We start from the raw sequence: 17,988 nt of genomic DNA on the forward strand, positions 1-17,988 counted from the left end.
CTTTCCTTTCTCCCACCAATTTCCTGGTGAGTGCAGACTCCCTTCTCTGGAGTTTTACAAAAGATAACCAGAAAAATACTTGTAACATAGGTAAGGAAATAGAATTATATTAATATACATGTAGTGTGTGCATGCTCATGCATATGAGAGTTATTACTACTATTTATTTGTATTGTGATAGTGCCTAGGAGACCTAGTGATGGACCAGGACCCCCCTGTGTTAGGAGCTGTACAAACACAGAACAAACATAACCCCTGCCTTAAAGAGCTTACAATATAAGAGTTAATGTGGACATGATACCACAGTGACAGGCAGCAGCTCAAGAGCATGATAGAATGTGTGTTTCTTTATACTTGGTAGAATAAAAATGATCCAGTTATGCTCTAGCTGAACTGAGCTTCATGCTTGACTAGAAGGTATCCAAAGGGGTACATGTCTATGTCCTCTCTTCCACCTTGCCTCCAAATCCCAAGTCTGCCTGGCAGACAGGCCAGACTCCAGTGTAAAATGGAGCCACCTCAAGAAGGATTGCCACCTTTTTAATGGCTGGTAACCAGACTCCTGAGGCCTCGCCACCTGCTCCGCTTCCCCCCAGATAAAAAACACCTGGGGTTCAGGGCTTGTCAAATGGCATCTGGACATGCAAGCCAAAACTCAGATTGTCCAGCTGAAAACTAGACAGATGGCAACCCGAATCTGAAAACTGTGCTACTTTACACCTGACATGCCTGGGGATCCCTGGCTGCTAAACTCCCTCCTGGGAACCCAGGCAAAGGATATGTTGGTTGTACTGCATGCTAGGAGAAAGCCAGCATAAGAGTCACTCTATTAACCCTGCACCATTGGAGAATTTGTCTGTGAAACAGGGAATTCTCTACTAGACAAACTTGCTAGGAGACTGCTTAGCACTGCTGGAGTTGTCACTGCTTTGTAAACAATGTTTTTGGAATTTCCCACTTTAAAAAAACAAACACCACACAGTTCTGTTGTTCCTTTTTCATAGTTAAGTTAATACACAGTTTTTAAACTTTCAGATAAATGTGGTGCAGAGACAAAATTAATATTAAATTCAAGGAATAAGTGGCTGTGGTCAAGCCAATAACAGCTCCTGCAGAACACCATCTCATTCAATGCACATTTTGCAAGACACACACATTCACCAGATACCTAAGTCAGTCATGCATGCATAACACAACTACCTGTACTACAAAGCATAGCTAATTAAATGTCAGATCAAAAACTGAAATGGATAAATCCCTGAAAGTAAGGATATAGTATGGAAACACTCAACAACACACCCTTCATCTTAATGATCCCCAATGTTTCCTTTGCATTAACATTCATCTTGGATTAACATTCATGATTAAGGCCCAGTCCTGCTCCCAATTAAATCAATGACAAGACTCCCATGGTTTTATGGGAGTTTAAGAGAAGGTATGTTGTTTTCTAAAAATCCCGTGAATTCCCAAAATACTAACAGATTTGTGATGAACAATTTCATACCCAGCTTTTGGAAAACAAGCTGTACATTAAATGCACAGTTAACCTCTAGGGATCCTGGTTAGTGATTGGTACATTTTTAATTATAAAGTAAATAATTAACCACCAGGCCTTTATTATTTCATTCTCAATGTTATGTTCTGCCCTTCAAGAAGCATGATGAGGTAAGGAGCACTTTCCTTTTATCAAGAAAAGCATGGAACGGGTTAGATTTTTCATCCTCCTGCCAAGATTCAGAGCTAGATTGTGAACTCCTTACTCACGCTGGTCCCACTGAAGGGATGTGTGTCCCCCACTTGCCAAGGGTAAGGCAGCCTCAGTCTGGCCTTCTGAAACCCACCCCTAAAGCTAGCAGTTTTGCCTGGATTTTAGGTTCTGAAGCTTCTTGTTTTGCAAATATGCTTAGAAACATGCTAACAAAGTATTAAAGGGGGGGGATGTGATGGCGAGCAAATGTCAAACAGAAAAACAAACTGCTGACAATTTTTGGAAGAGGTGGAAACTTTGTGACTATTGTAGACAAGTTACTATTCTAGGCATAAACTTCAGGTCTTTCTTGGGTAAAAGTTTTGAACATTTATTATATTAACCAACCAATATTGTTAGTTTGATTTTAATGATAAATGTTTGTGCGTTAGGGTTTTAGTTTTGCGCTAGAGGTGATTCATCGAGGTAGCAAACTAATCAGAAATCAAAGCTAAGGTCATTTAAATTAAAAAAATCACATTAGTTTTAACTGGAATTTTTCTTTTAATGTCTTCTGTCAGAGCTTTTGGTGTAAAACAAGGGCAAAATGTTTTATCACAATGCTAAGTGAAGCCATGTTGGGGGTATAAAATGAGTAAACACAAAAATGGTGAAATTAGACAAATATGCTAAGGGCACGTTAAAGATTTAAGGGGAAAATACATAAAAAAAAGCCAGGGGCTAAATCTTGGGAAGTGCTGAGCTCCTGCAACTCTGATTGGAGTCAATAGCAGTCAGGGGTGCTCAGCAGCTCTCAGGATTTGACCAAATGCAAGGGCAAACCAGTCCACAGTCTCTTGCCTGAGTAACCTGACTGAGCACTGCGTAACCATGGATGGGGGGGAAGGGGAGAGTGACAACAGACATGGTCTGCGGGAGCTAGGACAGCCTGATGCTTCCATGCAGGGAATGGACTCAAGTGTCCATGCAGCAATCAGCCTTCTGGCTTCACCCCAGCCCCAGAGATATTGTTTCATGGACAGGGAAGGAACAAGTGGACCAATAGGCCGTAGAATACCCCTCTGAAGGCAATCAGTCAGGGGTATAAGAAGACCCCAGACTCCCCTGTTCCCAGTACCATATTAAAAAATATAGAGCCTTGGTCCCAGTCCAGGGCAGAGGTTACTTTTTCCTGCTAACCCAAGGAGCAGAGTCGGCAGGCTTGGAGACACATGAAGCTGCTTGAGTTGGGGACAGGAAATAAAAGGGTCACTTGCATTAATGCCTCGCCCTTGAGCTACTCCCAGCAGGCACTGGTCCCCCTTGCCCCACCCTCATGCACCCACTGAAGGATTCGTCAGCCTGAAGTGCTGCTGCTTTATGCAGTTATAAGGAGCTTATCTATCCCTTACTGCTGCATAAGTCAGGGTCTGGATTTAGCTCAGACAGACGATGGGAGCGTTGACTGAGAGTAAGCGAATGAGGAGGCTCTATGTTGCCAGAATAATTGTTTTCTTCACAGCGTCATGCATTGCGGGAGGTTTTCTATACTGCGTATTTCAAAGGGCCCCCTAAGAAACAACAAGCTATTTTTAATTCACTGACGGCAAGACTCATTTTCCAAACAGGCAAGATAGAGGTATAACTAAGACTCAAAGGGTTACTAACATCCATTTCAGGGAACCAATTCCAGATCAAGTTTGTAAACCTTTGTGAAGAAGTTTAGGCATCTTCCCAGACACGACCTTGAATTCATCTTTAGGGGATTGTGAGGAAAGCTGTCAAAACCGTATAAACATCTTCAACATTTTACATGACACTGAATGTGGCTTGTTAGGGTCACTTGGTGCATAATGCACTAAGTAGATGTACAGCATTTTAATTTTCCAGTTTCTTTCAACTTTAGATTTTTCCACAAGGATGAACAAGGAAGAGCTCAGCTGAAAAGTTTAATATTACTTACTACTGTATTTTAACGTCATTATCTGGGCAGCTACAGGGAAAGGAATAACCTTTTTATTTCAAAATGTATGCCCCTACCCTACAGCTCCTTACTCCTGTGAGTAGTGCTCATGCATGTAATCTCATTGAAGTAATTGGCTAAACCTGCTTCTAGTAAAACCAGGGTAAATCAGTGGATTTAGGTCCTGATCCTGGAAAGACAAAAACATGCTTAACCTCATGCACTGTATCAATGGGAGTACCCATTGTGTGTGAAGTTAAACATGTTTAAATCTTTGCAGGATTGGGGCTGTACTCATTCAGTGCAAGGGGGTAACTGAAAGCAGAATTTGGCTTAGTGAGGCTGTTTGTGTAAGTAGCACTCCTGTGACTATATGGTATATTTGCAGGACCAGGCACTATATTTTGAACTGGAATAAAACCAAAATCTGCAGGCATCAGTCTGAGGAAAGTCTGAACAAAGCTATCATACTTCAGTTTATACCCCTGTCCTGCTTCACTAAATTGCTGCTTTTATTTTACCCAATCCTTTTTATGGGGGTGTGGAAAGGGGAAGATTTATCAGGTACACATAACCAGTACAAGGAGGCACTTTAATTAAGCTACACCAAATTAAACATTGTTTCTCACGATATTCACTGTAAATATAGTTCTGCATGGTACATTAAAAATAGTTAAAAATCATTAAGAAATGGTTTAATCATCAACTCAGCAAATGAATGTAATGGGAGACTAAACTTTACAAAGGAGAACTAGGCCATGATTCAGCATTAGGGGTGTCAGGGTTGCCAACTCTCGCTGTTTTATCATGAGTCTGGCAATACATGGTGTTTTCCTTCAAGTTCCAACTCCTAGAAACAAGTGATGTGTGAGACACTCAGCTTCCTAGGCCTCATGGATGCAGAGAAAAGCATGAAAATGTGATTTGAATGAACCCCAAAAGGCACACACAACACCACCACCACCCTGCACACAATCACTCTCAGACATACTTAATAAATAAATTTAAATCTCATATTTTGGTTCCTGACTCATGATTTTTAAACATTTGGGGTTGGCAATCTGAGGATTTTTGCAATAATTAGTAGAAAGTGTCCATTTTCACTCAAGAGAGAAAATAAACTCAGTTAAAAGAAGAACTAGATAAATTCATGGAAAATTGGTCCATCAATGGCTATTAGCCAGGATGGGCATAAAGGGTGGCCTTAGCCTCTGTTTGCCAGAAGCTGGAAATGGGCAACAAGGAATGGATCACTTGATGATTCCCTGTTCTGTTCATTCTTCTGGGGCACCTGGCATTAGCCACTGCTGAAAGACAGGATACTGGGCTAGATGGACCTTTGGTCTGACCCAGTATGGCCTTTTTAAAACTCACTGCTGTTTTGAATTATACCAGAGTAAATCAAGAGTGACCCTGTTGACTTCAGAGTAGAATTTGGTCTACATTTTTTCTCCTTCCACCCAAACCTTCCTTTATTGACTCTTCGCAGTGATTCAGTACATCATGAAGTGTACCATTCATTCAGTACCCATCAGTTGCTCCTCATTAGGAGAAAAGACAACCTACGGTAGACCTAAATTGGATCTTAGGGCATCACCAATGTTCTAACAGGAGAGATGGTTGTGCTCTTACCCACTGCCATTTGGAAAGAGAAGGGAAAGAAAAGCTTGACTGATGTGCAGTACATCACACACTCTTTCCTTATTTTGAGGTCTGGGTTTTGCTTTCATTTATGTAAGTCATTGACCTATTAGATTATGAAGATTTTAGAGATTTTATGGTATACAGTAACCTCATTTCATTTAGAATTTTGTCATGTGTGTGTACCCTCATCTCTAGGGTAGCCCCTCAAGCCTGGGAACCATGTTTCAAGGAACTTCATTTCTTGTACTCCCCTCAGTGGGCACTTCTTTGGCTGTTATGGCCAATCCCAGTCACTGTCTTCTCCTCACTCCCTCTGTAGGAGTCTGTAGCTCAGCCCTCTGGCCAAGTCACACAACAAAAAAGACCCAACTTAAAGTCCAAATCAAATGCTCAGACTAATAATTCCTCTGCCCTTCTCAGGTACTACTGAAGTCCTGGGCTTCTCCACCCCTTCTCCTCATCCCTGCAGAGCCTCTCGTATCTTGCTTCTTCCTCAGCTACTTCCCTTTGCTAGGGACTCCTGCAGTTTACCTTTGATGATCTTCCCATGTCATTTAGGGCCTATCACAATGATCCCCACAGAAGCCTACTCTGCTTCCTATGAGTCTTTCTCTCCGTTGGCTGGCCCTGTGGGTGACAGCCTGACTATCTCAGGCTCTACCCAGAGGGAAACTTCCTTCCAGGGTCTTCCTGAGCTCCCATCTCTGTTTAAACAGTGCTCACCCTGCTTCAACACCACTGACTGGGGTCAAACTTTCTAATTAAGCACCATTACACCCAGCTGGGACCACTAATTAGCTCTTATTTTGCCAGTTCACAAATGAGGGATAGCTGTTAAATCAGGAGAGGGCAAACTTTTTGGTCCAAGGGCCACGTCAGGGAATAGAAATTGTATAGAGGACCATGAATACTCACAAAATTGGGGTTGGGGTGTGGGCTCTGGGGTGGAGCTGGGGATGAGGAGTTTGGGGTGTAGGTGGGTGCTCTGGGCTGGGACCAAGGGGTTCAGAAGGCAGAAGGGGGATCAGGGCTGGGGCAGGTGAGCAGGAAGGGATGCAGGTTCTGGCTGGGGGTGTGGGCTCTGGGGTGGAGTGAGAGATGAGAGGTTTGGGGTGTAGGAGGGTGCTCCAGGCTGGGATTGAGGGGTTTGGAGAGTGGGAGGGGGATCAGGACTGGGGCAGGACATTGGGGTGGGGGGAGAGGCTCAGGGGTGCAGGATCATGGAGGCCTTAGGCTTACCTCAAGTGGCTCCTAGAAGCAGTGGCATGTCCCTTCTCGGCCTCCTATGCAGAGGCACGGCCAAGCGGCTCTGCACACTGCCCCATCTGCAGGCACCATCCCTGCAGCTCCCATTAAAGCATGTAGGAGCTGGAGTGGGGCCATGCTGTGGCTTCCAGGAGCCATGTGGTGCAGCCTGATGCTTTACCCCAGCCAAAGCAGGGCCAAGTCACGTGATGTAGCCCCAGACCCAGCAGGACCAAGCTGCTGGTGCGGCCCCTAACCCAGCGCCCCTGCTGGAGCAGGACCGAGCTGCTGGTGCGATCCCTGACCCAGCACCCCAGCCAGAGCGGGATCGAGCTGCTGGTGTGGCTCTTGGGCTGGCTTAAAACGGTTTGTGGGCCAGATCCGGCCCATGGGCCATAGTTTGCCCACCCCTGTGCTAATCATGGGCAAAGCTGAGCCCAGCTTGCCTCAAAGGGCCGGCCAGCCAGCCATGACAGGGACTAATGATTAACAAATAAAATTGGTAAAATTCTGGCCTCTTTGTAGCCAGTGAGTGTTTTGCCATTGATTTCAATGTGGCCGGAACATCACCCAATGATCCTATATTTTCCTTACAGTCCCAGATGTAATAAAATCTGATTTTGCATCCCTTGCAGGATTGGGTCTATTCAATCTCAAAGCCCTTTTTTTGGGGGGTAGGGGGGTTGTGAAAATGAGGAGAGAGATGAACTTATGAATAGGAAGCATCTGATACTACTTCTTGCTCTGTGTTTTAGGCAAGAATGTTTTGACAGATGCATGCACCCAAACAGAGCAACTGAGAAAATGAATCCAGCAAAGATTTGTTGATTCGTTTTGTTGCAACAGTCTTGAATATTTGAATGATCTAAATATGAAACTATGTTTCTATGTCTGGTAGGCAATAAACAACAAAAACTACTGTAAAGCTCTTGGCTTTATTTGATTAAAAATAGAAACTAAGACCCCAATCCTGCAAAGATGTACCATATGCACTGCTTAACTTTACTCATGCTTAACTTTACCCACTGAATTCAACAGCACAATGCACGTGAGTAAAGTTACGTCTAAGTGTTTGCAGGACCAGGACATACCAAGCTACAATTTACTGAACAACCAAAAAATCCAAACTAAAGTTAACATGCAGAATAATTTGACCTGATCCTGCAAACACTTACACAGGTGCTTAACTTTACTCACATAAGAGTCAATGGCACTTAAATTAAAGCACGTGAGTTAGAGTTTTGCTGGATTAGTGCCCTCATGATTAATATTGTTATCAGCTTGTTCTTTCTCTTTTAGCATTACTCTTCTCAGTGTTCAATCCAATATTCCTTCCCTGATAAATAATAGATTTAAAGGCATCAGGAAACAGATAGAATAATAACTTACTATGTCCAATACATACACAAAAGCAGAAGAAATGAAAATGATTCATCTGCTGTTGGGTTTGTTGCCCTGTACCCTGGGAACTGTCAGCTATTTTAAAATATTGTACATCAGGGATACAAATACACCAAGTTTCTCACACTGAGCCTAACAGCAAATCATAACTGGCTTTTGAAGAATCAATTTTTTCCCATTTTATTCCCTTGCTGTTTGTCTTATAATAAACTTAAACATTTCTATTGAGCCCAAATGTCCTCCTCTCTCTTGGAATTCTCTAATAGTGGGTTTATTTGTGGGTAAGAAATGTATTTGTTATTCATAAATTTGTTATTTTAGTATTTGATATTTCTAACACGTGTAGAATAAGAACAACTTGGTTACACCCTGCAACCCCTGTATCTGTCTTGGAGGTAACTGAGAACTGGGCTCAAATCTGTCCAATTTGTGTCCACAGTACCATCACTTAATCTAATTTAAGGGCTATTATGCTATAACAATCTTTCACATTAGCATCCCAATGTCATTAGCAATACCAGCCTCTCTTGTTAGCTTATAAATATTTACTCTCTTTCAAATATGTATTTCTGTTTAGCAGTATTCATGTTTAGAACATTGAAAACATTAACACGGTATCTTTACATTAGATTGAAACTCCTAGCCTTGAAAGGAGGCAAAGCTTTTTAGAAACCATAAGAGCTTAGATATCCTGGCACCCTTGTTTTGTTGTTTGGTTGTTTTGGTATTGGTTTGGTTTTTTTGTCTTTGTTTTGGTCTTCTGCTTAATTTTTGGCTTAAGGGTCTGCAAATAAATTAACATGAGACATGAGCAATGTATTTAAGGCAGGCTGAGCTTGTGTGAACCAGTATTTTCCTGGCATAGTATACACTAGAACCTAGCACAGTAAGAGGCCTACTACCAGCCCAAGTTATTTTGACTCAGGGAGAGAGAAAATAAGAATACTGTAGGATTATGTTAAAGGTGACCTGCAGAAGAAAAAATGTGTTTGTGCCTTTTTTTGATTCTTTATGTTGCATAAAGAAAGCTTGGAAGTTTTTAAAAAGTTTTTTTCTGCTTTGTGTTTTTTCCATTACAAACATCAGGAATATTAAGTCTTGGTTTTTGTTTATCTACTACTTAACTCCTTGGATTTGAGTAGGAGCTTTCTCAGTTGTGCATTGAAGGAGAAGAGAATCTTTAACAAACTAGTTGAATGGATTATAACTTCACAAGACTGAAACCTGAGCAATTTAACAGAGAAGGGATTTTTAGTCAGGCTGTTTAAAAATTGTTTATTTAGTTTTATTAACACCTATTTAACTTGAATTTCTTGCAAACACTTGGGAGGAAAGCTCTCTTTGTTAAAGTTAAACTCTTCTGTGGTTAGATGTTTACACTCAAAACATTTAATGGATAATCGTAGATAGATTTAATACATAACTTCGAAAATGGGAGTGACCAGCTGTATCATATAGCACCTTCTATTACATTAGGAACAACAGTTCTACATTAGATGGTATGCAGGCTACATATTTCCTGGTCAGATCCTGTATATTTCTAGGTCCCTGACTTATTTCAAATGGGCTCAGATATGTAATATAACCATGTTTCACCATATCAATTTTATCTTGCTATGTGATTTCAGAGGCAAAAGAATTTAAGTCAGGAGGAGAAACTATTGTTTCTTAAGTGAATTCCAACTCATGTGAGGTTTCTTTCATTTAACTTTAGGGTGTCTAAATGCATGTTTCCTGTCTGGCTACTGATTATCTACTCTTCCATTATTCAAGTGAGTGATATATTTTACACATATCGTGTTTGTATTGCATCTTAGGTTTCTATGAACATACATGCATTGCTTATGTTAATAACTCTATTATGGTACATACTGCAAGACTCCATATACTAAATAACCTAGAAGTCAGACAATAAAAGAGCCTTATAACAGAATGAACATAAACTTAGGGTGACCAGATGTCCCATTTTTAAAGGGACAGTCTCATTTTTTGGGACTTCTTCTTATAGACACCTATTATCCCCCACCCCCATCACATTTTTTCACAGGTGCTATCTGTACATAGACTGGTACAATATTCTATCATAAAGTATCAGATATAGTTCTTGAGAACAAAGAGGAAAACAATATTAAACCCTAAAATTGACATTATATATAATCAATTAAATGAAAGAACTTTTAGCTTTAAGAACAATTTTGTAATTCCCAACCCACCTATTCCCCTTTGTTTCTAAACTCCTATGATGCCAAGTGCAGGATAAATTTCTTATGCCATAAATCTGGCCTGTGCCTTTTAATAAGAGAAGAAACAGAAATTAGATTCTCTGTTACTGGGTCCAGAGACATTTCTGGCTCAGCAGCACCTATTGGGGCTGATTCTGACCTTGCTTACCAATGTAAGGCCCCAGTTTAGCAAAGTCCTTAAGTGTATGACTAACTTTAAACACACGAGTTGTCCCACAGGACTAGTCCCCCTACTCATGTGCGTAAAGTTAAACACATGCTTAAGAATCTTGCTGCATCAGGTCTCAGTCAGGAGCTACCCCACTCAGTCAAGTTTACATGGAGGTAAGTTAGATCAGATGAAGTGTGTAGGGCCTGATTCTTCACTGTCACACACCTAATGAAGACACTGTACAAAGTGGGTGTAAAATGCTACCAAATAAGAAATACTGCACTCAGGTGTAAATGGTACATGTAACCCACACACTTCCTGGGTTGGAGTTCTGTCCGATTGGGGGGTGGGGGAGAAAGAGACTCAATCTGCTCTACAGCCTTAGCCTCTGGCCAAGAGGCTCATGCATTTAGTTCCAAGGTCCCAGGTTTGATCCCGCTCGCTGACAACTGGGGTCTGTCAGTATTACATACACAAGATGCAATGCAGCAGAAGATTGGGCCCAGAGAGTCTAATTCTGGATACGCAGCAGTATCTAAAACAAAAAAAAAAGTCCTAATTGTGAAGCCTACCTAGCACGTCTTCCAATACAACTCTTATCCACACCTACAAATGCTGAAGCCAGAGCTTCTCATCATTGCCACATTTACCAATTGATCCATAGTCATGAAGTTGGTTATGGCTGGTGAATGGTTTGGGAAGGATTAAAATCCAGTCTCTCCAGAACAGGCTAAGTTCTCAGCAATAGCAAACTGAACACAAACTTCCATGAATTTGGGGTTAGCAACCATAATGTTACTGTGATGTGATGTTGTTTGGCCCATGATATTGTGACACAAATCTTCCCATATTACTGCTCAGAAGAACCCTCAGCTTTGCAAACACAATTCATGGAGCATGGGAAGAAGTTTGATTTGAACCTATTTCTGAAGCATATTGTGAACCGTTACAGGTGTATACACGAGCAGAGGAGCTAAATATGATTATGAATGCTCTGAACACAATAAATCCATAATGTATTTGACCAGGGCTGGCTTTAGGAAGTGCGGGGCCCAATTCAAACAGTTTCGGCAGGACCCAGGTAGGGATAACTTAAAAAAAAAATGTAAAAAAACCACGTGGGGCTTGTACTCACCGGGCGGTGCTCCAAGTCTTCGGCAGCATTTGGCAGCGGGTCCTTCACTCGCTTCAGATCTTTGGCGGCACTGAAGGACCTGCCGCCAAAGTGCCGCTGAAGATCCGGAGCGCTGCCGGATGCGTAAAAATTAAAAAGGTGCCTCTAGCCAGGGAAGGGATTCTCACTGGGTGCGGGGCCCTCTTAGGCGCATGGCCCGATTCAGGGGAATTGATGGAATAGGCCTAAAGCCATTCCTGGATTTGACCAAGGTGCACTTACTAATGCATCTGTTGTATACTTAGGTAGAAAGGGAACAGGTTGATAAGGGCAATGACCCAACAAGAGTAGAGAAGTATGGACACAAGTACAAAATACTGCAGGAGGTTAATGATGTAGAGCTTATAGAGGTTAAAATAAATCTCTCTTACACATACACCCAAACACTGACAAAACATATTCTCTCTCGCGAGCGTGCACACACACACACACACACACACACACACACACACACACACACACGCCCACTTACTTCCAATGGAAGAATATTTACTTCATTGACATCTCTTGATGTTAGGTATTGATATTTAGATATTAATACCAAAGAGACACATATTTGGTGACCTCTCCCCATCTCTAGTTATTTGTACTCCTGTATTCAGTGGGAAATGTTCTGTGTGTTTGTGAAGGGTTATAAGAGCGGTCCTTGTCTATTCAAGGCTCTCTTTTTTATATTTATTACTGTTCTGTGAATCATTTGTACCTTTCTGGATTTTTTTTGTAACACATTCACCACCCATTAGAGTAACATTGTACATTATAATACAATTCTCTGAGGTTCAAGATTTGGCTATGTCTCTGTATTAGAATAATGAGCAATAATAGTGTATCTTCCTTTCTCAGTTGCTATTGCATATATAATTTAACTCTAGTTATCAAATAAATAAAAGGTGTTACTTGTGATTTCAATTTCTATAGGCTGGCATATGCTCTATGTACACACACACACACACACACACACACACACACACACACACACACACACACACTTTATACTGAAGACACTACTACACCAGAACTTGCTATGCATAGCAAGGAGTCCTGATGACATCATATTAACTAAAGAGCAAGGTGTGTTTATAGCCATATTCATAGTTTTCCTGTTTTGCATTTTATATAAGATGGAATCCATGAAGTCTATAAAATACAACAAAGGAAAAGTAGTGTATGAGGCTACTCCAACATCTGTCAATCTAGGCACTGTATTCATCATGATAGCTGACAGCTCTGACGAAGAAGAGGTCTCCAAAACATTTATTGTGGTATATTGAGGACAGTGTGGCAATTGCAAGCTATCACTTTAAGGGCAGGGGATGGGGGAGAGGAGCCATTTCTGGTTTTGTTGTCAAGCTAGGGAGCTAGGATCACAATGACCAAAAGCTAATACTGTACTAAGAGGTGATGATAGCACGCAGCTCCACTGATTTCAATGGAAGTTGTGGGCACTCAGCACCTTTCAAAATCAGGTCTTATATGAGGACCTACTACCTTTGTCCTATTTGCTGCTAGAAACAGGTTGAACCTTGGCAGAGACTAGCTGTTCTGTGTCAGGTTGCTGACAGTGACCATAAAGGAAGATGGATATGTAATAGGATGGTCTATTTAGTTTGTTAACTCATAGCGAAATGATTGCCATTTCTATATCAGCTCCACATCTCTTATCTGAGCAGAGACAGATTAGAGTAACATCTTACAGACACTGCATATACATTTATTCTCACTAGGAAAAGTCTGAGGATACAGAACCCCATACTAATCTCTTTACACTGGTGTAAATCCAGAGTAACTCCCCTAACTTGAGGGACGGATAGCTCAGTGGTTTGAGCATTGGCCTGCTAAACCCAATGTTGTGAGTTCAAACTTTGAGGGGGCCATTTAGAGAACTGGGGTAAAAATCTGTCTGGGGATTGGTTCTGCTTTGAGCAAGGGGTTGGATTAGGTGACCTCCTGAGGTCCCTTTCAACCTTGATATTCTATGGAGTCACATTAGTGTCAATAAGATCAGAATCTGGGCCATGATCCTGAAGCAAGGGATATGTTGCCAGGAAAAGAAATATTTTCATTTGCTTTTGACAAAACTAAGAGGCTAAATCCTCTTCCACAGGTTTTCCCAGTGTTGTCTGCAATATATCCTACCAGCAGCAAAGAACACATTGAGGTACCTGAAAATTATGGTGGTTCATTCCCACTGTATCTGAAGAAGGTAGGAATTTAAATACTGTTTCATACAACCAACAAGGTGACAAATGTTCAAATACTTTAGACTTCAGCTAAAGACCTAATCAAGATTTCATTGGCCTGATCCCCATCTTCATTGGTGTAAATCCAGAGTATCTCCACCAAAATTAATGGACTCATGCCAGTTTTGGAGAGGATAGTCAGACTACTAAGCCCTCTATCAATGGGCCATTGTATAACAGGACCTTTTTGCTATATATAAAAGAGTCAATTTAACTCTTTTTCTGTCTGCTTTCTAATCCCTAGTAGCTCTCTCCCATCCTCAAAGTGCTAGTATCCAGGAAACACAGGAGCCAGCTGTTGTCATCATATAAAAATATATTGAACTGAATACATTTGTTTTGGCAATCTGTTTTTTGCTCCATAGGGATTAACTATTTCAGCCATGTCTTGTGTTAGTGAAGTGGTTTGAAGTTGGGAGTTCAATGTGAATTCTATTTATCTTAATTTGCCTAAAGAGTTGAGAACTCAATAATTGAAATTTTCTATTTTTTGTTGTTAATTTTATGAAAAAAATTGTTGAAATTTCCTATGGAAATATCTGAATTTTTAGCAAAAAATAAAAAACTGAAAATGTTTCAACTAAAAAACAAGGGGTTGGAAGCTGAAAATTTTGATTTGAAATTGCTGCTGGACTAGATACTGGGAGTTTTAGTCCAGGTGCCTCATAATCTCATTCTCCTCTCTGGGCTGGGGTCCCTAGCTGCATTATGTATCCCATAATGCACCATAGTCTTCCCTCTTCTTGAACCCCAACCAGCTGAATATCATAGGATTTCTTGGCCATGGTACATCATAGAAAATGTTTGTCTGGAGAACCCAGTCCATAGAGAAGGATGAGGGCACAAGGGACCAAAACTAAAACTCTAAAAGGCACCTCACTGGCATTTCCAATAGAAATTTTTCTATTTGTACCCAAAATGTTTCAGTTTTCTATGGCCCATCCCCTTAATCTTCACAGAAATAGAGGCCAGTCTATGATAGTATCCATTCCAGTGTGGTCTTTCCATAATGTTTGATGAAAATAAAAAGTGCTGACCCAAATCTGTAAGTAAACACCATTTACTGTAGTCATTCAGGTTAAATGTGTATTTTAAATAATCCCATGCCATATAGATATTCTTCCGATTAATGGATTCTAAAAAGTCATTCTCTAGAAACGTAAACCTGTATAAGAAAATAAAAAGCTAAGTCATTTTAACACAAAAGTCAGAGAGCACATTACTGAAACAAAACAGGATCAATAACCATCACTGATAGTTGCATTTTTTTTAATTCATAACAACCTGTTTGAATTCAATAATTGATCTCTGTTAGAATAGCAAGTAAAGCGTCATTTTCTTTCATAGTCACAAGCACCATCTGCCATTTAATAAGTGTTTTCTGTGACTCTGTGTGTACTTAAAATGACTTAAAGCAGATCACTGCCATTTTATAGCAGCTGTTTCTGCACCACCAAATCGGATGCTTTAAAGTCAGCTTTGATAGTCAGTAAAGATAAAGCCAGTATTAGCACAAAAATATGGGTATTTCCAGGCCCGACTCTTTGATGTCAGAACTACTTTGTCGATAGTAACAGAAGTATCATTTTCCAGAGGTGGTACCTTCTAAGTACATGGGCACATGGATTGATGCCAGGGACAGAGACATTTTTTAAAATAAAATTATTAAGGGCCATATTTTCAGGGGGCCTGAAAAAATAAGCCTTGCATGTGCAACATGTAAGGGTCATAGGGCTGTCTGAATGCACAACTGTCCAATTGTGTGTGCAAATTCAAATTTTAGGCACGCAAATGGATATACCTGCAAATATTTGTAGGCACATTTTTGAAGACTGCAAATCTGCCCCTCAATTTTTATCAGAATTATTAGAGAATAATAAACTCAGTATCTTATTGTGTGTCAAGATGCCTCTTCCTTGAAAATAACTTACAAAATGTACTTGTTTCTTGAAGCATTCAAGCTAATCCTGAATTTCCTACTTAGGCAAAATGTCCAGTACAGTCACTGGATATTTTGCCTGAGTAAATATAGAAAGAATGGGCCCTTAATGACCGGACACCACTCTGTGTTTGTCTGTGTATTGTGCTTGCTTGTACCTTTAGATTTTAAGCCCTGCATTTTGAGATCCATGGATGAAAAGTGCTATATAAGAGCCAAGTATTATTGTTCTTCTTGAGACAGAGATTTGTTTATTTGACACAGATCAGCTGTTGCAAAGTGCCATGTGCACGTGCAGCTCTATCTAAAGAATAAGAATTTGTAGTAGTAACGGAACAGGAGCCCAAAAGCAAAATTAATTAGAAACAAATATTATTTTAAAACTATGCAACTGTTTAACATCGTCAGCCAGAATCCCCACCTGACCATATGGATTTGCAAATGAGGATTGCTCTGGGTCCATGGCGGGGAAGGCCATTCCTGGATACATGTCAAGTGTTGGCCCACATAAGAGCTCCCGTCAGAAGAGCGGAGCCTCCTTCATTTGCATCACTCCCCAGTATGCCCCACTGCCCTCCTACTTGCTGGCTCACCACAGCCTCCCATTTTGAAAGTGGAACCTGGGGATTCTACCTCTCCCAGAGACAAATGTCACTTCCGGATGACAAATCTCTCCAAGTATCCAGTGGTAAAAGACCTCCCCAACTTCTGCCTACTCCACAGATGTGTTGTGCTGTTTGGGCCATGCCTGGTGGTGATCTCACATTAGTATCCATGGAATCTGAGCAAGTACCTAGAAGAATTAATGGCCCTTGGTGGCCAGCCCTTACAAATGGCAGGCATTGCGCTTTGAGCATTAGTAGCTGTGAAGCCCCAAATGGCAAATAAGATGCATCTATTCGGAGTAAAATGTTTTCTCCTCTTTTGCTTTGCACTAACATACTCCCTTAATTACCTGATTTCCAACTTCAGATAAACATCACGCTCAATGGGGAGGTTGACATTCAGTTGGCTGGATATGAAGAAGGTCTATTTGGAATAGATCCAGAGTCTGGCATTCTCTACGTCAGTAGACCCCTGGACCGGGAGAAACAAGCTTTCTACACTCTTCAGGTATGGCACACTCCGACGGCACAAGCCCCATCTCATCTCACTGCCCTACTTCAGCCCCCCACTCCAGCTGTCTAATGCCATTGTCATTTGTTCTGTTGGAAGTAAATATTGCCAGATACCGAAAGGAAAAAACTCAAGGACCAACTCCTAAGATCTTCCCTCAGCTTTTATTCAGTCCTTACACTGGCAAACTCCCATAGAAATCAACAGAAGCTATGGGTACTCTCAGCCCCTCTGAAATCATTTTGGCCATTCATTTAGGTGCCCTAATTTGAATTTAATAACTAATGGCCCTGGGCTTGGGGCGGAGAGTGTGTCTTCCTCGTTTTTGACTCCATGGAGGTCTGTCACTCTTCTCTGAAATCAAGGTTTACAGACTAAATGCATTAGATCTAGTCTGCTCCAGTTGATTCAGCATTTACACAAAGTAAAGCTTATGTACAGAGTCCTGTTTACACACTGAGCCTTACAAAACTGCATTAGTGCACTGTGCATTAATACTCTTATTACTGGCACATTGAGTTTACTTTGTACCACCTTTTACAGCAGCTTGGGCCAGATCTGGAGGTTTCCTGAGCACCTGTTGAGAACCAACAACTTCCACTGAATTCTACAGGAGTTACAGTAACTGAGCACCATATCAAGCCTTTTCCAAGAAACCATCTGGACTGCTTCCAGCTGGTTCTTCCTCGCCCAATCCCCTTCTCTCTAACATGTGCTCTGCTCTTAAAGGCACAGTACCTATTCCTAACACGAGTTTCTATTTATCCTTCTTCAGATTCATCATAAGTATCTAACATCCTTCACTGCTGTTCTAATGGTCTCAACCCTGATCCAGAGACCTCCTCCCACTGTGGCTGATCCATGAGTGTTTTTCTGTAGGGCAGAGAATGTACTTTTCCCCATGCATGGGTTTGGTGATGTTGTTGTGTATTTGTGACAAGCTGAAGTTAGACAATCATTTCAATAGACTGCCCAGCAGTAAAAGAGGTGGGCTGTTTTCTGCATATGAAATGGGAATGCAATTTAAATACAGATATTGGAATGTCTGCCCACACAGCCTTCTTTCTGGACAACCCACGAGGCCAGATTGTGGGTTGTGGGTGCAGAAGAGGGTACAAGGAACTCCCTCCCATTGTTCACCTGGTCAGGGACAACCACAGTCCCCTAACTTATGCTTCCTGCGGG

General features: G+C 41.3%; 1 protein-coding gene across 1 annotated transcript in view; it reads left to right on the forward strand.

Annotated features, from left to right (window-relative positions):
* The first annotated feature begins 1,636 nt into the window (after positions 1-1,636).
* Positions 1,637-17,988, forward strand: part of CDH16 (cadherin 16) — a 66,474-nt gene continuing 50,122 nt past the window's right edge. Inside the window, exons 1-4 of the mRNA XM_030582289.1 lie at positions 1,637-1,665; positions 9,655-9,712; positions 13,613-13,709; positions 16,652-16,800. Coding sequence (XP_030438149.1) covers positions 1,637-1,665; positions 9,655-9,712; positions 13,613-13,709; positions 16,652-16,800 — 333 coding nt within the window. The remainder of the gene's footprint in view (positions 1,666-9,654; positions 9,713-13,612; positions 13,710-16,651; positions 16,801-17,988) is intronic.

The sequence above is a fragment of the Gopherus evgoodei genome, chromosome 12, assembly GCF_007399415.2.
Source record: "Gopherus evgoodei ecotype Sinaloan lineage chromosome 12, rGopEvg1_v1.p, whole genome shotgun sequence".
Taxonomy (NCBI): Eukaryota; Metazoa; Chordata; order Testudines; family Testudinidae; genus Gopherus; species Gopherus evgoodei.